Source organism: Centropristis striata, chromosome 6, assembly GCF_030273125.1.
Source record: "Centropristis striata isolate RG_2023a ecotype Rhode Island chromosome 6, C.striata_1.0, whole genome shotgun sequence".
In the NCBI taxonomy this organism is placed as follows: Eukaryota; Metazoa; Chordata; class Actinopteri; order Perciformes; family Serranidae; genus Centropristis; species Centropristis striata.
This window is the reverse complement of record NC_081522.1, coordinates 20,682,418-20,705,197: the sequence shown is the minus strand read 5'-3', so window position 1 is coordinate 20,705,197 and position 22,780 is coordinate 20,682,418. Positions and strand designations below refer to the sequence as shown.

Below are 22,780 nucleotides of genomic sequence, written 5' to 3'. Positions count from 1 at the left end.
CTTCCTTGTACTGGTTCTTCATCCCCTGACAGGGCAGTCCACAGGATGGCTGGCTGGCTGATTTGGTGGGTGGGCGCGTGGGTGAAGTGAGACACAGAGGGCATGATGCATGGCATGGGGCTCTTACTGTCTGCACATAAGCCCGCTCTGTCATAATGAATAAAACTGTTGTTATATGCAAACTGGGACAGTTAGGGAATTCCAGGAATTTTGAAAGTCATGATCTCTTGTTATGGGACTTAGAAGTAGGCAGAAACACATTACAAAGAATCTGGGACATCAACAGATATGTATAGCATCACACTGGATCATTAGTTAGTGTATGTGAGATATAGTGTGTATGATTAAATATGTATTTCATAAGAATATCATTAAATATCACTTACGCTCTGATTGCATGAATTAATTATATATTAGCATGAATGAGTTGCAACAATATACAATTTTCAATTGTATTTGTATTGCAGGGAAAAAGAGAGAGAATACAATGTCTTAATTATAACATTTTAGAGCTTCCATAACATTAAAAAAAACATATCTGAAGCCTCTATACTAATCTATGCTCCCCACCAGACTCATTTGACAAAAACAGTAATTATACCTTGTAGAACACAGACCTAACCCTGCCTCAGTTGGTTAGTTTTTTGGTGTTACAGTGTGACTTTGATTAATCCAAACTAACCCTTAAAACACAAAATCACACAATAGCACGTACATACTTACCAATCGAGGCAGCAGTAGGTCAGTAATTCCTCTGTTCTGCAAGGTGAAATAATGTTTTTGTTAATAGAGTTTGGTGGCTTTGAAGAAAGAATAGATAACTGCTTCAGTTCCCAAGAAAGGCTTTCTGACGGGAAAGTAAAGAGGTGAAAATATTCTAGGACATTGCTTAATTTTGTGTTGGTACTATCCCTTCACCCAGCCATTCTGATCTGTCAAGTAGTTTTCAGATATGTAGTTAACCCATAGACTGTATAAATAACAGCCTACTAGTTTTTCCACTGCTACTGCTCTTATAGATAATCTTTATTTTAGGTTACATCTGATAGGTTACTGTAACTGTTGGTTGCAGGCTCATGTAGCAGTTTGTGGTGCCTTCATTATAGCTTTCAGCTCAACCATCAACATAAATTATTAATGCTTTCTAACTGCTGTTAAAAAGAAATATGAAATATGCACTTCTGATCTATAAATTTCACTCCAGTGTCACTTCTCTATGGATTTACAATATTGCCCATCCATCCTAGCTGACAATATGCTGCAACTACAAAGTAAAAAGATTACACTTCCACCCTCCTGTGGAATAAATACAGAATCCTCAGTCTGACTGCAGTAAAAATAACTGTAACGATGTTTGATATTGTCAGATCCGAAATCATCCAGAATGCTCAGCTCCCATGGCTGGTTTAATTGTGTATGTGTCACTTTTTTTTTCTTTTATTGGCTGTGCTAAATCACACCTGCTCCTTGTTCGTCTGTGCGTGGCCACACCTAAGAGGCGCTACTGTGACATGATGCTTAATAACAATCAAGCACTCTCTCAATCTGTACCAAAAAGATCCTAATCCACTCTGACAGAGAAACACCTGATGGCCCAGCATACCGCTTCCATCTCCAACAATTCCTGCACACACACACACACACACACACACACAAACACACACACACACAAGTGATGACGGTTTTATGCCTCCTTCTTATGCTTAGTTAATCAGAGGAATACCACTTTAACAAATATGAAGTGGATCTAGTGTATGCTAATATCATTGGCTCACTTTCTTCCTGTCAGATATGATTAGGTCAGCTCCGTATCCTTACATTGATCTCAGTGCAGAGCAGACAGGCTGCTCACGCCAGCCACGGCTGCAGGCACGCCAGCTCTTTATCTGTGTGGGTTTGTGAACAACATTTTCATGAGTGACTGAGGTTGCTATGGACCAAAGGCAGCAGCAGCAGCAGGTGGCTCAGACTCATTGTCAGACATTTTATCTGGAAGGCCTTTATTTACATTAAATCTCGTCTCTGTATTTTGAACAAGATTTTATTTAGCATGTGTTACCTCACACGTTCTTTCAGCTAGCTATCTGTAACAGACAGGTAAGAAAAAGCACCAGAAATGTTATTATCAAATCAAATCAAATCAAATCAAACTTTATTTATATAGCGCTTTTCATACATAAAAATGCAACACATAGTGCTTTACAAAAAATAGGAATAAAAACAGACAATAAAAATGACAAAACCCACCCCTCCTTCCCCCACATACACATCTGTAAGTATACATACACAAACATGCACACACACGCACACAGACACACACGCACACAAACTCACACACAGCACATTGCTTGAACAGCACATATTGATTGAATGGGTGATATCAGCGGATATCATCATCATAGTTAAGGGCTAGTAGGGGCCTGGTCCAACTTCTATCAGGTCCAACAGGCTGTTATGAAGCCATTCAATTTTGTTACATTACATTTTTTTGTTTCTTAGGTTTAGGCGCTGAAACTACTGTTCAGGTTTAGAAATAAAAAGTTCTAAATGTGGTTAGATTTAGGTACAAATGTCATTAAATACCTTAAAATTGGAAAATTTGTGGCTTTTTTTTAATATTAAAAAGATCATGCTTGTTACACACTGGGACTTTTTCATGATATCAAAATTACTCATAAAGTTACCTTTGGTTTTACCTTTTCATTTTATATAGGACGGGAACCCTAAGTCTAAGCCAGTCGCTCCTCATAACATCATGTCCTTCTTTGCTCCTGTAATAATTTCAATGGACACTAGAGGACGGCTGATAACAGTGTTCTGGATATACTACACTGCAAAAAAAGCCAACTTGTATTTTTTGGCCTAAAACAGTGATTTAAGTTGGAAAAACTTGGAAATATAAATTATTGACATTTAGGGCAATAATGTAAGTAAGCACAACAAAGGAAGCCAGCTGTCTGCTCGAATACAAGTTGGTGAGTTGTTGTTACTTATATCTTTAAGTTGGGGTTCACAACAAGGGACAATAGTTCTTCTAACTCTTATTTCTTTGTTGTGAAATGCGGAAAAGCGGTGAAATTCGGTCATTATCGAAAGCTAGCGGCTAACTGATGCTAGCGGTTAACTGATGCTAGCGGCTAACTGATGCTAGCGGCGCTGCTTGTTACAGCCACAAGAGTAGCCATTAGCGTATCAATGCTAACTCAAAATTGTGGTCGCAACATTAGCTGACATTTCATAGCGGCGTTACAATCGTGCCAATTCAGCACATTGCAGAAGTTAGCAGAAGTAAGGATTAAAAGTTATTCCAATGTAAAATTATAAGTTTGTACATCTTACAATTGAGTTGACAAAAATCTGAATTCAGAGTTGAGCAAACTCAAAAACAAAACTTAAAATATTTAGTTAAATTGTCCAACTTAAAATTTTATCGAAGTTTGTTGCCTTGAAATTTTGAGTTCACCCAACTTTTCTTTTTTTGCAGTGTAGAAGGTGGAGCAGGCTTTCTGGGAACAGGAGCTTGATTCTTACGATATCAAAAGATCACTCCAGAACTGTAGGATCGCATTTCATACGAATCCATCTTGTCAAGCTTTAAGTTTTGTGCTTGTGTCTGCACAACCAGCGGTCAACATCAGCAATCAGTGAGAAGCTACTGACAATTCGGTGTTTGGACATCATGGAGAGGTGACTGTTTGTTGAGGTTCACAACAACAATGAGGTTAGCATAGATGCTGCTCATATCAGATCTAGAGAGTATTTCTTCATTAAAAGAAGCGCAAAGAACCGTACTGAAGTCTTTTGATCTTCTCCTGAGTGCTTTCAGCACGGATGGTGTGTGACTGTGTTAGACAGCTGGTTCATCCAATCACCTGCCAGGTATTTTTTTGAAAGTGACTGCCCTTTTTCAAACAGTTCCCAATGACAACTTCTCAGATGGTGATGTGTAACAAACCATCTGGCGGTGTCAGGTTAGGAGCAGGCCCCTACTAACCTATACCTATGAGGATGATAACCATTGATAACGCCCTTTAAATCATGTGATAAAGTCTGAACCGGGTGGAAAGAGCACATGTGCATTGCTTAATAAAGGAAAGCACACACTTTATACAGTAGTCAAAGTTATTTGATGCTGCAGACGCATTTGAAGTATGATCAATCATTATTGATTGTGTGCAGACTTCAAATTGGATACACTGTACAATATTACACATTCAAGGCTGCAATACAGTAATGACATTAATAGAGGCAAATGCAATAATAGCTCAAATGACCGTAATCCTTGGTGGTGGGGGGAACATCATCTGCTTCCCCCTCTCTGTTTTGGCATGAAGGAGTACCCGGTTAAGAAATATGAAGTGGATCTGCTGTATTATAATAGAATTTGCTCACTTTTTTCTTGTCAGATATGATTAGGTCAGTACCATATGGTTACATTGATTTCTGATCTGCAGCACAGAGCAGACACGCTGCTCACACCAACTGCCAGCCTGCCAGTTTTTTTATCTGTGTGGTTTTGTGTACATCATTTTCATGACTGACTGAGGTTGCAGTCCAGGATGATGTAAGCCTGTGTTAATTCAGTGTGGACAGTGCAGGCTTTGTTCTGTGCCCTTTGGTGCTGCACTAGAGCTGTGCAGGGCTCGCTTATGTGACCTCTACCATTGTAGCGCAATGTGAATTTGAAGCTTTGTTTTGCTGCAGCAGTTGAATAAAAAAAAAGAAATAGGAAGCTGGCTGAGAAGGGTAGAGAAGTGAAGCATATTTTAGCTTTCCATTTAGATATTTTCTTCCTTTAACTTTGCATTTTTGCATCATCAAGTTGTTTATTTCCCCTTAGTACTCCTGTGACATAATTATCCTGGTAAAGGTTTTATTCAAATATGCAATAGACCTGCTGAAAAAGCTTAACTTTAATCTTTTTTTTTAAGCGCAGATTTGCGAAAATGCAAAGGAAGGCCAAGTTGAAGCAGAGAGTCTTTGATGTTTGTGCTGCCTTAGTATTGTGTCAGTACAAAATGAGATCAAGACAAAGATTTTCACCTTACCCTTTAGTAAAGATGAGATATTTGTTGAGGAAGCCTATGTGGTTATACTTAATCAGCATTTTCACATTCTCCAACAATAATCTAAAACCACAGGTATACATTAACACAGGATGACGAGAGTCAGAACCTACTTTGCTCTATTTCCTGACCTATTTGTGGTGCATCACTGGCATTATACAGCAGCTGCAAAAGTACATATTTACACACTTTTTTGACAGAACAGGGCCCTACTGACATCATACTCACCAATTCTTGAGCTCTCCAAGCTTGAAATTAATGTATTTGAATAATTTGTTTTGGCAGAATTAGAATTCACTTAATGTTCCTTTTGTTTTCTCTGCAGATCTGAGCTACAACAAACAGACATTTCATCACAACAGCATGAATCCACATCCTGTTTCAACTGAATAAGTGCAAACAGTCAGCATACAGTCAGCATACAGCTCGCTGCTAACCTTCCGACCGTCTCACACAGACACCCCTGACCACCGTACTGTAACATCAGCCAGTCCCTGAAAGGACAGCTTCATTACCCCGTCCATCCACCCAATTAGGAGCCAGATGGCGCTTCTGGCCAATCAAATCATGGATGCAAGGATTCTCAGCAGCATGAACGGGAGAGCAGAGCTTTCCCAGTTCTTGAGAGTCACCAATCAAAGCATCGCCTCCCAGGTAAATTCCACCCAGGATGACAGCCGCAAGAACAGGAAGTACCCGTGCCCATTGTGTGGGAAGCGCTTCCGCTTCAACAGCATCCTTTCCCTTCATATGCGCACACACACTGGCGAGAAGCCCTTCAAGTGCCCTTACTGCGATCACAGGGCTGCACAAAAAGGCAACCTGAAGATACACCTGCGCACTCACAAGCAAGGCATTATGGGTAAAGGCCGCGGGCGAATTAGGGAGGAGAACAGATTGCTGCATGAGCTTGAGGAAAGAGCGATACTAAGGGACAGGCAGACTCGAGGTGGCCATGTTAGCCAAGCATTGAATATAAACCAACTTCAAAAGCCCCAACTGTTACAAACTGTCCCAACACAACCTACATTCTTATCTGCTGCTGCAGAGAGCCAGCCACACACATCCACATCCCCTGAGGTGACTGCCATCCAGGATGATCCCATCCAGCCGCAACCCACCGGCTTCCGCTGCTCATTCTGTAAGGGAAAGTTCAGGAAGCAGCAGGAGCTTGAACGCCACATCCGGATCCTACATAAACCCTATAAATGCACCCTGTGCGAGTTCGCCGCCTCACAGGAGGAGGAGCTCATTGGGCACGTTGAGACGACGCATATAACTGCTGATAACGGCGCTGGGCAGAGGCCTGCGATGGGCACCAGCGACAAGAAAAAGCCCGCTGGCGAGTTCCCCTGCGAGGTGTGTGGCCAGACCTTCAGCCAGGCCTGGTTCCTGAAGGGTCACATGAGGAAACACAAGGACTCTTTTGAGCACTGCTGTCAAATCTGTGGCCGGCGTTTCAAAGAACCCTGGTTTCTCAAGAACCACATGAAAGTCCACCTCAACAAGCTGGCTGCTAAGCATAATCTCCCCGCTGAGCATGACACCTCTGTTAACATGAATAACCTGACACAGGACCACCAGAGCAACCTCTACTCACAGTACATCACCCGCATTCACAACCGGTTCCTCACGGCCGAGAGGGACCATCAAGATTATAACCAGATACTTGCCACAGCAGGCGTTGATATGAAGGTTAGGGAGATGTTAGGGAGGATGATTTCCTCGGGTCCCGGCCCTTTGACAGATGCAGATAGCTCCTCTTTACTGGGTTTAAACAATCTCCACCCTCCACTGAGCTCCACTAGCATGGAATACCTGCAGAAAATCATGTCTAACAGAGATACACTCAACAACAGCAGCAGCAGCAGCAGCTACCCAGGCTGGCAGATCATGACCCCAGGGCTGCCTGTTGAACAGCAAATGTTCAGTCCTAAAGACCAGCAGCAGTGCTCCTCCTACCTACCTGAGAGATGTCTCCCTGTCAATGATGGGAAAGTGTGTCTCAGCGACCCAGACACCAAGACCATCAGCCGACCCGGTAGCCCAGGCAGCGTGAGTCGTCACGAGATCATCACGGAGACGGGGAGCTCCCACTCTGGCAGCGGGCTCGACCATCGACCACAGTCTTCTTCTCCAGCTACAGGTAATTCAGTCAAGGAAAGCTCATTTTCTTTCTAAGTTTATTTTAGGATCTTGTTAACGAGGCAATTAAATGAATGATGTGACATATTTGATCATATTTCAGTTAAGTTTAAGCTACATTACAATACTACACCACCTGTGAGGATAGCACGATAATGTCTTTTGTTGCTCCAGAGGGAGCTTTTCAAAGTTTGACAATAATAACCCTGATGATGTTATCAGGTTGTAATAAATGACAATCCAGGTGCATTGTAAAAAAAAGTAGAATCCAGTATTTATGAAGCAAAAGCTAGCTTAAATTTCAGTGTAGTACATTACAGATTGTATATATAGATGGACGACCTGACAGCTTTATAAGTGAAGCCAAAACAGCTTGATCACCCCCTGGTGGCTGGCTGCTGTACAGGTGATAAACCCCATGTCCTTCATGTCAGAGGTTGATCCAGACTACAAACAACATATCAATTAGATTTTTCACAAAGATGATTTCTGTTATTGTAGCTAGTTCTCATTAAGCTGATGTATGTTCAAATGTTTGGTTTTTAATAGTAATTTGATGTTATAAAATGGGCGTGTCACATCATGATTGACAGCTTGCTTGCACTCTGATTGGTTCGGGCTGGAAATCATGCCGTCGCTCCAATTTTTGTCACTACTGTGCTGACTCTGGCTTCAAATGACATCACCAACAAACCAACGATAAGATGGCAGCTGCCATATCCAGGATATTTTGGCTTCACTTTTGTGCAGTGGGAGGAAGTGGAGACATGTTATCCATTCTTTATATAGTCTATGGTTCCCACAGATTAAAATAAACTACCTCACATTCATAGTTAACAATTTAAATTTTTTTAACTAAATTCAGGGTTGCAAAAATTAACTAAATAACAAAATTTATTAATGTCATTTTTTTTATGAACTGCTCCAACCTGATGTGTCACATGACCAGTTGCACTCGCCATACCAGAGAAGGTGTTGGGTCAAATATGTGTTTCCCCCAACATAAATCTTAACCCCCAATCTTTTTATTTTTTACTTTATTTAAATTTTTGGGGCATTTAGCCTTTAAGTAACGGTACAAAAGTGAACAGGAAAGAGAGGTCTTCACCTGGATTGTATTACTATTTTTTAACTACAAAAAAGTTAGTCAAATATTTTTAGTTTTTATTCTAACAAGATAAACGATAAACAAAAGGTTTACCAAACTCCTCTTTTGTGAAAATAAATAAAAAATATTAAATAATGAGAGCCTGGCAATTTTTTACTGTAATTAGCCAAGTTAAAGTGAAATTCGGTTTCATTTCAAACATTGTCCAAAACCGTAAATTTCAACTCATTGATCAATTTTTTTTTTTTAAATGTCTCTTTTCTAAGAGATGATATAAGGTGAGTTGAAAGAGCTACAGACAGACTTTATTACAACAATTCAATCAGCTTAGAATATCACAACAAAGGATCCCATTTCTGCATCTCACAATCTTTTCTATATGTTGTCTTTAAAATAAAATAAAAACTATATAGTGGCTAAATGACAGCTCTGGCCTCATCTTTCTTCCCACTTAGTGTAGGTGGACATGAAGCGCAGGGTCAGCAACACCACCACGGATATTACTGTCATCCACAAGGACTTTGTCTTCCTTTAAAAGATAATGGCATCATGTTGAATTGTAGGGATAATTAGTACCCTCTATTTTATATCCGTCACATCCCCACCCCTTGCCTACGGGGGCACAAGATGTTAATGCATGCCATCTGGTGTTTTTAATGATTTGATATATACCACCCAGTGATTTTTATGATTTGATCTACCACCTGGTATTTTTATTGATAGTCTTCTGTTCCACCTGGTGATTTGGATGATTCGGCTCTCTGGGTAAATGCCTTTCTTGTCATGGCATCCTGCTAACATGTTATCATGAGCCTAAATTACTGCTATAACAGCGTTGTTAAGAGAAGAAAAATAAATCCAAACTTTTGTTCTGTTTCTTTTTCGACTATGGTTATTTTCCGCTGGAGTGCTGCTGTTATGTGCGTCCAAGTCTGGTGCGCTCTCGTGGGATTGGATCCGGCATCCTCTTAAATGATGGCCGCATAGCAGAGATAAATGGATCAGGTCTAATCTCATTAGATGTTTTGTTTCCATATTGTACACACATACTGGTATCTGCATATTTACATGTAAATGCTCGCCGTTTATGGCCAAATCCCTCTCTGGTTGCTCTTTAAGAAACATATTCAAGCTCTGTTGTTTTTACTTTCCCTCTTCTCCCCTATCTCCAAGACCATACGGTGTCACTTCCAGAAACATTTATGATAGCTGGCTAGCTGAGGATTTGAGTGCGCACAGTTCTGGGATGGCACATTCAGTATCAGACTCTAATTTCAGTCAATATTAAGCATGGAAACTAATTCATTGTAAAGGTCAGGCGTCATTGCTTTAGTCAATGATGGATCCGGCAGGCTCTCTCTCCCCCTCTCCTCCTCTCCTCTCTGTTCTTAGTCTTGTGTAATGGTAGACTCACTCTGGGGGCTTAGCACCGCATTGTTTAGCTCTGACAATATATCCCAGAGACCTCTGCAGCTGCTCCCTGCGCTCACAATGACAGATTAATTAACACAATCACACGCTGCTGGCCCTGGCTCAACACACAGGTCTGCTGCGGGACAGATAGGTAAATCCTACACATATGGAGAACACGCACCACTTGATGAGGGTTTAATAACAGGGATAAGTTTTTTCGGAGGTGGGGGGTTGTAACTGATCAAGTCTGTCTGTCTCGATGGTTGGACGTGGAGGAAGAGAGAGGGAGAGAGAGCGAGTGTTTTCTAATTCAGGAGAGCGGAGATGCTGAGGAAGAATTACCACTGCCAGATGTTCAGCTTGAGGAACATTGATTAGTCCAGAATTACTGGCTGCATTATTCATAGTCAGCCTATGGTGGTCATGAAGTTATTGATGTTCTCAATATGGATAGCAAATATAGTACAGTCATGGCTGTCAGAGTGAGAGACGGCGTCTTTGCTCAATACATCCAGATACAGTGCTGGATTTAGATTTTTAACTACAAATACCCAGCATCTTAAATTAGAAATCAGGCTTTGATTTCAAAAGAAGGCGTGTGTTACGAATTACTTCTCAATATCTCATCAGGACAGATTTGAAGATGCACTTTGACTTTAATTATAATCTGAGATTAAGACTAACGACTCCTCTTAAAATGATAAACTAATGAAGGGTGCATGCTTCGGGCCTCTGACCTACATTGGACCAGTTAGATCCCAGCCCGGAATAAAAAACATGCCTAACAAACATAAAATGCTCTGACAGTTATTAATTAGTCCCATTCAATACTCTTAACCTCAAGGTCAGCGAGCAGACACCATGTAATGATGTTGTCCCTACATGTGTTTTGTCCCTTATTCGCTGCTTTTACACTTCTTTTACTGTACAGCTAAAGGAGCCTGAAATGATAAGCGTCTGTAAAACCGTGAATGGTAACATGAGCAGAAACACATAAAGCAAGCTGCTGTACAGAGTATCACTTTTCATTTGCCTGTTCCAGTTACATCAGTCTATTCTTTGTGATTGCTGACAGCAAAAGCATCTTTTAAACCAAACGGCTCCTTATCTTAACTCAGCCCTGTGTCTGGCTTAGCAAATTCAGCTCTTATTCGGAGATCACACTCCAGTCTGACTGGTTTGTCTAAACTGATTACCTGTTGGCTTTTCAGTCTCCCTCTCACTTCTGTCTTTTAATCCTCTTTTTAATTATTATTGCAGATATGAGGCTCAAATTAAGCTCAAAATGCTTGTTTTCCTAGCATGCAGATAAAAAGATTTACCCAGGGAGTTCTGAACACCTGCCTTGAAATATTGTTCCACCGTCTCCTGAATGCCATTTGGCTTAATTGACTTGGAAACGTCCCAAATGCGTCATTGACTATGTGGTCTAATTAATATTAATAATATATGCTATTATAAACATCAAAGAACATCTGGTGCCCCTGTTTTTCTCACCAGTCTTGTGTGTGACTCTCTCTCTCTCTCACTCTGTTTCATCTTAAACCAAACCAGCCACCATGTATCTCTGCTTTGCATTTCAGGTGCTTGATTGCATATATAGAAAAGAGCCAAAACCTCACTGTATATAGACTTTGATATCTACAATATAACTGCCAAATGCCTATGTAAGCATATAGTATGGGAGCCTGTGATTGCATTGACGGTGATGTATGGTTGTAAATCTTAAAGCCTATTTCCATATGAAATGAATCACTCGTCCAAGCCCAGCTGCATGCTTTTTCCATAGACACGGCTCACTTGAGGCATTTATTTATTTATTTACCTTTTTCCTCCGCCTTGCACATCCAGTAAGGGCGGATAACTCATACGCATCACTTCATTAGATGCTCTGTGTTAGGTGAGAGAGGCTGGGGTTTGTAATGATGCAGTAATTGGAGTTTTGGTTGATAAATCTAAGCTCTAAAATTACTCCCCTCACATAATGTGAGCCTCGGCAGTGTAAGTAAATCTTAAACTGATTAAGTTAGCATGAACCAGGCAATCACAAAGATGGCACCCATCCAAAGGAAGAGGGGGGGAAAAAAGGCAGACTCTTCATTCTTTGTATTGTTTTACAGCTCTCATGTAGGCTGGCAAATGGGTTTAGGAAGGTCCATGCTGAAAGATGAGGTCAGATATATGTGTTTTCTGCATTTGGAGCTGGCCGGTAATGTCATCGTAATTTAAACCACAGAATAATTGAGATATATGGCGTGTCTGAAAGAGTTCCATTAAGCTGTTTGGATTTTTTTTGTCTGTTACTGGAGACAAGGGTGTGGCACTGTTGAAGTCTCTTTCCCGCTCTTGCACGCCCACACACGTTGACACGCACGTTCAATGTATGCAGACATTAAATCAAACATACTGTACACACTGTAGACACACACACATACACACACACACACACACACACACACACCAACACACACAGTACAAACAGGGGTGACTGCCTGCACTTAAGGGGCACGGATTTGCCATTTCAGCAGCGATTTTTCAATTTCATTATGCTCAGCTCTATTTAGGTAATACGTGGGTATTATTTTATGGTTGCGTACGTTTTAAATAGTAAAAAAAAAGCTCTCCTTTTACTTCCATTCACCTCACAAAGGTGAATTTTCTATTAAAGTTGGAAACAAAGTAAAGTAACAACTACAGATCATTAGATTTAGATTTACCTCAGAGAATTACCTCAGGGTCAGATCTTGAGGTGTATGAAATTGATATTTCTCTGGCGGGGATGAATCACTGTTGTAACTCAGATATTAGTCCATTAAAGAAGAACAATAAGGCATCAATATGCATAGAATTAAATTAATGGTGGTGGGTTTATCTCCCTATCCCAGACGCATCCCTAAAAGACACAGTATAATGTATGACCTGACCTTCAAATGCCAGGAGAGTGTTGGGCAATAAACTGCCAATATTTGTGGCTTAATGGCGTCGGATGACTTTTACTGTAATTGGAATGGCAGCGAAACAGCTGGGCTGTTTAAAGACAGTGCAAGGCTGAGGTCTCAGACAATCACTAACTCAAAATGGTCACAGGGAGTGTGTTTAACCCTGGAGGGAGTTTCTGTGGTCGCTATAATGATTAAACTGTAGGTAAACAGAGGGAAGAAGACATTTAAATTACCTTTAATTAAAAGTTATGGTGAGCACGATCAAATCTTGTTTCCAGATGGATATTTTTCACTGGCTAAAAGGAGAAAAATTACCCTTTGTCATTCTCCACAATAATACACTTTGTACTTTTTGAATTATGGCTCCAACACGCCATTTTTCAAGTATGAAGCAAAAATAAACTCCGCTACAGTACATGGTGCGGTTAATCAGAACCGCTCACATGTTGGACTTCGTTATTCTTGACTGGGGAACCCACTTACTGGTTTTGATGGAATGAGGTTCTTGTCTGCGACATCTGCCTTGTTCTAGTTGCTTTGAATTTGACTGTTTATTATTTCTGGAAGAATCTTGTTTGGTGTTAACATCTTTGGGTGTATTTATTGCACATGGTGGTGGCGTCCATACTGTAAAATGATGGATCACTGGAGCTGAAAGCTGATTACAAGCTTGATTTACTGCAGGGCAGCGCTTAAATCATTCAACTCAGCCTGGTGTGGGATTGCAACATTTTTCATGTTTAGACATCGGTTGTTGGTACATACGTTTCCCAGAACAGAATGCTCTGTATGCTTCATATACACATAGTTTCCTAATTTGATTTCGATTGTATTATGTCTTTGGTGTTATTGTCTTTATTAGGTGAGAAAGTCTACAGGTGTCCGCTCTCCAGTGACTACACCGCAGCACAGACAGCCTCCCTCGGCTTCCATCTGGATCGCTACCACTTCCCCCACTGGCAGAACAGCAGGGATCTTTCTTCTCCACTGCAGCCCACCAGCAGCAGCAGCTCCAGCCCCAACCCCAACCCCAAGCTCAGACCAAGATCCAGGGAAGACTGGAGCCCGGCCCACTACCTTGGTCTGGAGAGCCACAGTGAAAACGCCCTGCTCATCAACAAGCAGCCCGACCTCACCGACAAAGAAGCAGGTGTAGACGGCTCTTTATCTGCTCAAACCAGGAAGTCCCAGTATGAGCCTTTAGATTTGTCTGTGAGGCCAGAGTCTGTCATGTCTCAGTCAGGCATGTCTCCAGCTGTCCTGGTACAGATGTCTGGTGTTTTTAGTAATGGACTCTCCTCCTCCGTTACCCGCCGGCTACAAAGTTACTCTAATGCTGAACTCGGTGTGAAACCTGCATATCAGTGTGACCTTTTGGTGCAGGGAACAAAAGAAGAGATGAACGCCCAGAATGCCTGCTCCACAGGTCACGATGGTGAAGGTGAATTTGAGAAATCCGAGCAAGGGAGGGAGGACGAAAATGATGATGCTGCCAAGTGGAAGATGCTGAAAAATAATATCCTCGAGCCAGAGGAGCAGGGACAGGCTGATTTCCAGGGTCCGGGTGAGAAGAAACACGACAGGCCGGGACCTTGGGGCAGAGCTGTGGCTGAGTCTCCCATCTCCTCTCTGGAGAACTTGACTCCAGGACAGGCTGATCAGCTCCAGCACCAGGGCGGCCTGCTCTCCTTCCTCAGATCCCAGGGGAACCTGGGCGGCACACACAAAGCCAGTCTGAACGACGGGGAGAAAGATGTTGCATCAGGTGAGCATCAGCTTATACATTATGTATGTTAAATGCAGCTGTCACTGTTATCAAGATGTAGCGAGGGCTGCTGTCAGATTTGAAAGTATCTATTGCCACCTAGTGGACAAAGACCAGTCCTTTCATTTTCCTTTCTCTTTCATTTTGTTATCTCCTTTCAGATGCTTTGCACCACCCCATCTTCATGTGATAGACCACTGCAGATGGCCATATTACAATATTAAAATAGGTTAACTTAATTCTAAATATAAGTGGCTGACTAGCATGTGTGACATTGTCAGCCACAAGGATGCTGCTGTCGAAATGCAAAAAAACTTTTTGGCAGTATCTACACCCTCATCACCTGACAGAGGAAGTGTGAAGAGCGAGTGTGAGTGTGTGAATAAATCATGCCAATTACAAACAACACACTTCCTTTATACTTATAGCACTTTTTTCTCTCCCTTCCTCTGATCTTATCTCTGATCTCAAATACAGGGCTAAAGAAGACACAGGTGTGTGTCACTGATTACCCCTACACTTTAAAGGATGATATAATCTCCTTGTGTGATAGGTTACAAATCAGCCAAGCCAATGGAAGCCCACTGATGGAGAGGCTTAAGCTCTTGTGCTGGTGTGATATGCTTGCTGAGTGCAGATTTAATAATGCTGTCTCTCAAGAGAGGGAATCCAACAGCTGGGGTCTTTGATATGCATGTATTATGAGTGCAACATGATACACCTTCCCTCTGATCCCCCTCTTATTCAGAAACTCAATATGTTCATGTGAAAGACAGGAAAGTGCCTGTCAACTCCATTAGGGATTAACATCTGTTTCCTTTCTTTATGATTCTAACAGCAAGATGTAGTTTTCTATTTGATTGTACAGATGGTTATTATAATGTGCCGAAAAGCAGCCCTCTCCTTCAACTCCTGTCACGGCCAACACGCTGTTTGTGTTCCTTTCTTGCTTTTATTGTTTTTAAAATGCAGTTTGAATCACACAAAAAAGGAAAAAAGCTTTTCTTCTAGCCAACTTTTAGCAAACCACATATTTAAAATCCCTTAGAATAAAAACAATTGTCATTATTAAAACATTTTTTATCCCTCAAATCTGGCATATTAAACTATGACTCTCTCAGCAATCTGATCAATGTATTTGTTTTCTGCTTGGAGTTATTTCAAGCATCCGTTGCCTTTTTTGTTTGCTGATCCTCAACATATTTCCCTCTCCCCCAAGGAGCTAGATGTCATAGACGCAATAAACACCTGTCAGTCAAACTGGACATCGAGATGAGTAACTGACATTGAGAGGCCACTGAGTGTCCTCTAAAACTGAACTAAGCAGGTGGCCTGGCAGCCTGTCCTGTCTGCAGTGCTGACCAGGTGGCTTTGTCATGGGGCTGTCTCCTGTTGCCCCCATCCTCTCCATACTGTATGGCACGTCGAGTGGCATGGTGACATATTGCCGGGCAGTTTGGACATGGAGTGATGTGTTTGTGATGACAGTTCAGGTCGGCTCCAATGTGCCAGCAGTGGTAATTGGCCAGATGGTGACCTCTGGTTGAACCTGTCTGCATGCTCATTAGTCTCACTGAGCCCTCCCTTGTGTTTTTAAACAGACACTCTCATCTCTGTGATGCTTCGATTAAACCACTAGATGGCAACATTCACCATTCTAACAGTTCAGCTGTTGCAAAGCCTCTAAATATTTCCAGGTATTGTGGCACGCTTTAATTTTTCACAGGCACAATAAGGACAACTATTTTTGAGAGCGCAGCCATGTGGCGCCACGGATGCCTTGAGGTTTAGGGTATTATCTACGTTTAAACTAGTTAACTAGATAACTAAACCAGCTGCGATGTCAGATCAGGCCTCTCAGACCTATGAGAACAAGTGAATATGAGAAGATCGATAAAGAAAGGATTAAGAATGAAAGAACAACAGAGGACAGAGGGAAAGAAAAGGCCCTGATTTGAAAGGTTGAAAGGGGTGAGTCATTATCTCATTGTCTGACCTCTGTATACCCTCCGCGGAGAGGGTGACAGAGAGCGAGAGAAAAAGGAGAGAGAAAAGGAGTGAGAAAGATCACCATAGATGGAGATAGATGGAGCGACAGCGAGGTGAAAGAGGAGCGGTAGTGCGGCTGTCTCCATGAGCAGATGTCGTTTGAGGGCAGCGAAAGGGCAGCGCGGCCTGCCTTTGTGCCGTGCTTCTCCCCATAGAGATAATGAAGGGTGGAGCACTGGGAAGGATGTGCAGTCATCACTCACTGTCTGTGTGCCATCAGAGCTCAGCCCTGTGTCATCCGTCACCATTCAGCTCCTCTGGCCCCCGTCGGCCCCGCCACTGTCATCATGGTCATTATCTCAGCCTGTGACACACAACACAGTCTCACTTCACAAGCACACACACACACACACACACACACACACACACACACACACACACACACACAAACATGTGTGCAGGGGCAAACATATACATGTGTACAAACTCTCGCAAATATGCATTTAGTCAAGATATTTTTTGATACCATCATAAAACTTACTACCTAACCTACCTTACTTTGACACAAAATAAGCAGGAATAAAACATATCAGACCAGAAGTTTATGGATGACAGGTAGTGCTAATGACACAATTTGTGTATGTGGTACCACAATATACTGAGGTCCGTCAGAGCCCTACTTATGGCATGAGTACAAACTTGTGTAGTTTGACAATTAGGCAAATGTATTGTTGCTGAGAGTAAGATGAGAAGACATCACTTTCATATTTGTCCATTAGATATAAAGCTACAGTCAGGAAAATGGTTAGCGTAGCCTGAAAACAGGGTCTGTGTTTCATCAGCCCTGTGTACAATCAGCCTATTTATTTGTTTGTTTGTCTGTCTATTATGGCGTGATATTCCAAAAAATTATAGACAGATTTTCATTAGGGCCAAAGACCCTAACCGCTAGAGAACTTAGGGCCTATTTGGATGGAAAAAATGTGTTGGAGGAACATAAGAGTAAAGATGAAACGTTATGGTTTCACAGAGAGTTACATACTGGACTCTTTCTTGGCGGGTTAAGTGACTTTGCAAAAAAAAAAAAAGACTGAGGAGGCAAGAAACACACGTGGTTAAATGATCATACTGCTTTTAAACAAATTCCAAGGTTAGCTTAGCACTCTCTGAAGACAAAGTATAATATGAATGATAGAATTACTACCAAAAATGTCCATTGTTAACTTCATCACAGTTTATAGACTCATCCCTGATCTAGCATACATGCTATAGTTGTGTGATTTGCCAATCTGGCTGTACTGTTAGCTTGTTTAAAATCTGTCTGATTGTCTGACCTCCCGTGTTTCTTGTCTGACTTCGTTATAGTGATGTTGCCGTGTTCCCCGATCTCAGCAATTACTTTGGTGAGTATAATGTTGTCATAACAGATGGAAATGATGGCAAAAATTACACAAGGCCATAAACCAAGACTGTCCTTTAATACAGTCCAATGTCAGTATTATATAAAGTCAAAGTCAGGAATCACTCATTCTGTTTTTCTTCCTTCACTCCTTCTCTCAGCACCACACAATCCCACCCCTATCATTTCCTGTCCACTCTATTTGTGCATCCGTGTGTGTGTACATGTATGTGTGTGTGTGTGTGTGTGGCTTGTCTGAAACTGTGGCTCGAGCAGCCCATGAATGGAGGATCATGTGGTGAAGAGATGGATGGCTCCAAGCCCACTGCTGTCTCCTCTAATTGTAAAATATTAGTTACATTAGACTGTGGCCTGTGATTAATGGAACTTATTTGGAGGTTGCCCTCTCTTGGACCTCCCCTCTCCTCTGGTGGGAGGGAAGAAAGAACAGCAGACCCAGGGAGACGAGGAGGGAGAGAAAGAAAGGCGATAGAGGCTGGGCGGGGGGTGGGTGGTGAGACAAGCAGGGCAACAAGCGACTGATGTAGATGCGAGACCTTTCGGCTGATTATTAACTGACTTTATGAAAGTGTAATGGGCTACAGGATTGTTCACATCGTTTGAGTGAATTTACAAGATTTTAACAAGATTGAGGGAAATCTGCTCAGTCTTAGGGTGGATGTGTAAAATTCGGGAAAATTAGATTTCTCTAACGATTTCTCAAAAACTCACAGGAGTGTTTCCTAAATTGGCGCCCCTCAACACACCTTAACGTAATTTTGAACATGTGGATAATGTTCACAGTTGTTAGGAAGACGCAACAAAACTACTCTGTTAAGTCTAGAAAAAGATCATTTTGGTTTGGGTTCAAATAAGTACATCACTCAACTTGTGTACATAAGTAGGCCTGTGTGACATAGAATTTGACATACTTATGGTAGTTATGCGAGTTCATCAAAATAACTCAATAATGACTTCTGGTTTCCTATGAACAGCAGTCTCCTGAGTCAAAGTCCTGTGCTTTGTTTGACCCATCAAACCGCCCAGGTCTCGTCCTTCTGTGGACGTTCTTTATACATAATTTGGAGTCTAGATTTTTTACTTCCCACACAAGCTTATTTTTTTTTAAGACAGAAACTTAATAAGTGAAAAAAACAGATGCACAGAATTACATTTAAAAAAAACAACTACACGCCTATTTCCTGTTTTCCCACTTGAAAAGTTGAAGTCACGCAGGTGGAGTTTAAAACCACAAACTGTTCTGTACCTGGATTTTTAAAAAAGCTTTTCTTTTAGTATTGTGCCTCCCAGACAGCTCCCCCTCCTTCCCTCAATAAGTCTACTCTCTCTCTCTCTCTCTCTCTCTCTCTCTCTCTCTCACACACACACACTCACACACACACACTCACACACTCACACACAGCCCTCTGTGCCATCCTGATGATATTCAGATGTGTCAGGCCTTATCCTCTCTCTGACTGGTGTGTGAAAGCCTGTGTGTGTGTGTGTGTGTGTGTGTGTGTGTCCTTTACGGCCATCAGGTTATTATACACCAACAGATGGAGCATTACCTTTTATTGCTCACACCGTCTGTGAGTTTTCCCACTTTTCCCCCCAAAAACACCTTTTTTATGTAGATGTGAAAGCGAGTGTTCAGCTGCGTACAGCTGTCTCGGCTCTGATGAGGAGCATGATAGAGAGGAAGAGGCGAGGGTGGGGTGAAAAGGCTGAGACAGCCCTCAGTTTTTGGGAAGCGATGTCAAATGACATCAGCACATAATGGTTTACTGTAACCATGAATCACAGAAAAACACATTAAAGCGTTAGACAGAGGGGAAAAGAGAAAGTCATTATATGAGGTAACATCTCAAAAATAGCACAGCAGTGAACAAGGACACATGGCTGTCTAGGTAGACAGGTAAATGAGTCATCCAGCACAGTTTTTGTTTTGATCTTAGCTACACCTTTGGGCTTTGGTGTCATACTGGTTTTTATTGAGGTCAGATAAACTTCTGGAAGCTATTAACGGTTTGCTTTGTTGTTTGTATCTTAAAGGTACACTCTGTGCTGTGTCATGTAGGCTCACAGTGTTTGTAGTGGAGTTATGTAGCGGGCGCTAAAGAGGGGGACAGACAGGAAGTTTTGGCATGCCTTGCCTCCCAGCTGCAGACGTCTGTCATTCCTCAACTCAACACTTGTGTGCATGTTTATTTGTCTGTGTGTGTGTGTGTGTGTGTGTGTGTGTGTGTGTGTGTGCACGTGTACGTGTGTGGCTGTGTTTGTGTTGTGAGCAGGAAATATGTTACAATGAATTAGAACTTGCTGGCTTTTATATAAAAACCTGTCAGCCCATGAAGTGTCACAGTGTTGGCAAAGTCGGAGTGTTAGAAAGTGCAAATTGTTATTATGAGGCCACATCAACGTCATAGTTTCAGTCTGTTATTTTATTTTGACATTTTTCTACAAAACCACAGTGACTTTAGCACACTATAACTAAGAAGAAATGTGTTTGAGCACCATAAAAACATCAGTGTACATGTGTGGTTTTATTTCTGATTCTGGTATTTCAAAGTTTAACTTCTCACCTGCCAACATCTGGTCTTCAATACTGGGAAAATTACATGTCCAAAATGATATTTAATATCTTGAATTATAAACATACATTTTCACAGACCTCAATCTCATCCTGCTCATTTTCACAAAGCTCTTTCATGAACAGAAACCTGTTGTACGAGACATTCAGTCTAGTTTTGTTTTGAGCCAGAGTTGTTCAGGTTTGTTTTGAGTTCTGTCCCACAGTGGTCAGCTGAGACAAGCTTTGAGTTTCTGAATTAGTATTAAAGGGATAGTGTGTTTTTTTAACCACCAGTTTAAAGGAGCAGCAGCATAGCACATAAGCTAAGCAATGTACCGCTGCAGCAGCAAAACTATTGTAGCCATAAAAATTCAATATAAGTTTAATTGTACTCATCCCTTTACCTTGCCATCGGATAGCCTTTTCCAACATAAAACTGAAGCCGATATCTATACTCTTGTCAAAGCCACCAGACAAAAACAGTAATTTTACCGCACATAACTAGGGAGTTGCTGGTCTACCACTGCCTTGATCAAGGCAAGGCAAGGCAAGTTTATTTGTATAGCACAATTCAACACAAGGTAATTCAAAGTGCTTTACATACACATTAAAAACAGCAAGACACAATTGAAAACAGTAAAAACAGTCAATTAAAACGGGGAAATAGAAATAAAATGTAGGTTAATCATGTAGGTTGTTGTGTTATTGTGTGACTTTGGTGTTTTTCAGATTCAGATTCACAAAGTCACACAATAACACAAACAAACTAAACAATCACTGTACTGTTTCCTGTCTGTCCAAACTGGGGACGTCCTATGGCTTAGGACCTGATACAAGCTCACTTCAACAAATCTGAACTGTCCCTTTAAGTCTGTCTCTCTGTCTCCCTTCTGTGTGTCTCCCAGCTCGGAAGCCATTCCAGTGCCGATACTGCCCCTACAGCGCCTCCCAGAAGGGCAACCTAAAGACCCACGTCCTCTGTGTCCACCGCAAACCCTTCGACAACAGCCTCTACCCAGACCGCCGCCTCCGACGCTCACACACGCCCCAAAGGGCCTCCAGATTGCCTCAGAGCATCACGGGAGATAATCGTGCACCAGGAAGAGACCAGATTGGCATGACATCACTCTGTGGGACTTGATGTTGTCATGGCAACAGCAGATACAGACAGTTATGATTATTGTTTTAGCTTCACCTCAAATTGGTTAGGATGATTGAAAAAAAAAAAAGTTAACAACCAACCTTGATGTACATTCCAGTGTTTACTTGAAGAGCCACAGTATGTATTTATCTGTAGCAAAGAAGCTGCCTATAATAATAATAAAGTCCATTGTGATGTGAAAGTGTAGCGAGGCTATTTAGTGCCGTTCATTTTGTCAAAAGTGTCCAAACGATTTACTTGTGTTTACATGCATCTATCAGTTCAACACTTGTCTGATAGGGAGAATGTACCGTGCCTGCCCAAAGCACTTGTTCTTTCATCCAGTAAATACCCTGTGTTACATTTTTGTAAATATCGCTCGATTTCCCTTCCAGTCCAGAAGTCTTGTCTATCTGTCAGGATATGGTGCCAGATGTTCGGGCTTTAATCGCGGCAGATGTAATGAAGTAGAATGTTGCACATCGGAGCTTCCATTTGTTCTGGATTCCACTCCAGGGAGAAAGCCTCTCTCACATATAATTATTGCCCATTAACTCCTATGCTTCATGCCCTCGTGCTGGAACAATGCTCAATTAAGAGGAACCAAGGAAATGGAAAAACTGCAGAGATGCATTGATAGTACATTCAAATCCTTTTTTTCCCCTACTTTTTTTCGTAAATTGAGTGGAACCACCCATGTGTGTTAATACCAGATCTGCCCACTAGTATGAAATAGGTCCAATCAACATAGCTATTGTATGCTGCTACTGCCATGTATGGTAATATTAGCATGATCTGAGCTGCCTCAGCCTCCCGTGCCAAAAGTCTGCCTGTACACCCAGAGATCACCTTGGGCAGCTGTGTGCCTGTTCAGCCGGGCCCTTGTAGCCACAGCGATGTGACTTTGACTGACAGCCGGCCTGACAACTCCATTCATGCGCCACCTGCTAGCTGTCAATCAGGGTGGCCATCCTGGGGCTATTGACGGAGCTGTCAGCCTGTGTGAGATGTGTCTGTCAAAGCCCACCCACTCTGCCACTCTGTCTCCGTGCCTGGGCAGTCTGACATTCGTTTACTGTCCCCCTTCCATCTCTTTCTCTCTGTCTGTCCGTCTCCTGACTGTTTCCCTTCAGAGACACGCCAGCCCCTTAATCCCCGATCCAATCACAGATTCTTTGGGTACACATTTGTCATCCTCAAACCCTCTGGTTTTTTGTAATGGAGTGCTTCACAAACA

At 41.9% G+C, this 22,780-nt stretch overlaps 1 protein-coding gene across 1 annotated transcript; it reads left to right on the top strand.

Annotated features, from left to right (window-relative positions):
* The first annotated feature begins 5,158 nt into the window (after positions 1 to 5,158).
* LOC131973029 (uncharacterized) lies at positions 5,159 to 21,719 on the top strand. The gene is made up of 4 exons (XM_059334866.1): positions 5,159 to 5,167; positions 5,568 to 7,212; positions 13,537 to 14,439; positions 21,308 to 21,719. The coding sequence occupies exons 1-4, from the start codon at positions 5,159 to 5,161 to the stop codon at positions 21,541 to 21,543; spliced, it is 2,793 nt and encodes a 930-aa protein (XP_059190849.1). The 3' UTR covers positions 21,544 to 21,719.
* Positions 21,720 to 22,780: the final 1,061 nt, after the last annotated feature.

What these genes read in the sequence shown, in the direction of transcription:
- LOC131973029 (XM_059334866.1), top strand. An exon ending in GTCTTCTTCTCCAGCTACAG is followed by an intron (nt 7,213 to 13,536) that starts GTAATTCAGTCA and finishes TGTCTTTATTAG; the next exon opens with GTGAGAAAGTCTACAGGTGT. An exon ending in GGAGAAAGATGTTGCATCAG is followed by an intron (nt 14,440 to 21,307) that starts GTGAGCATCAGC and finishes TGTGTCTCCCAG; the next exon opens with CTCGGAAGCCATTCCAGTGC.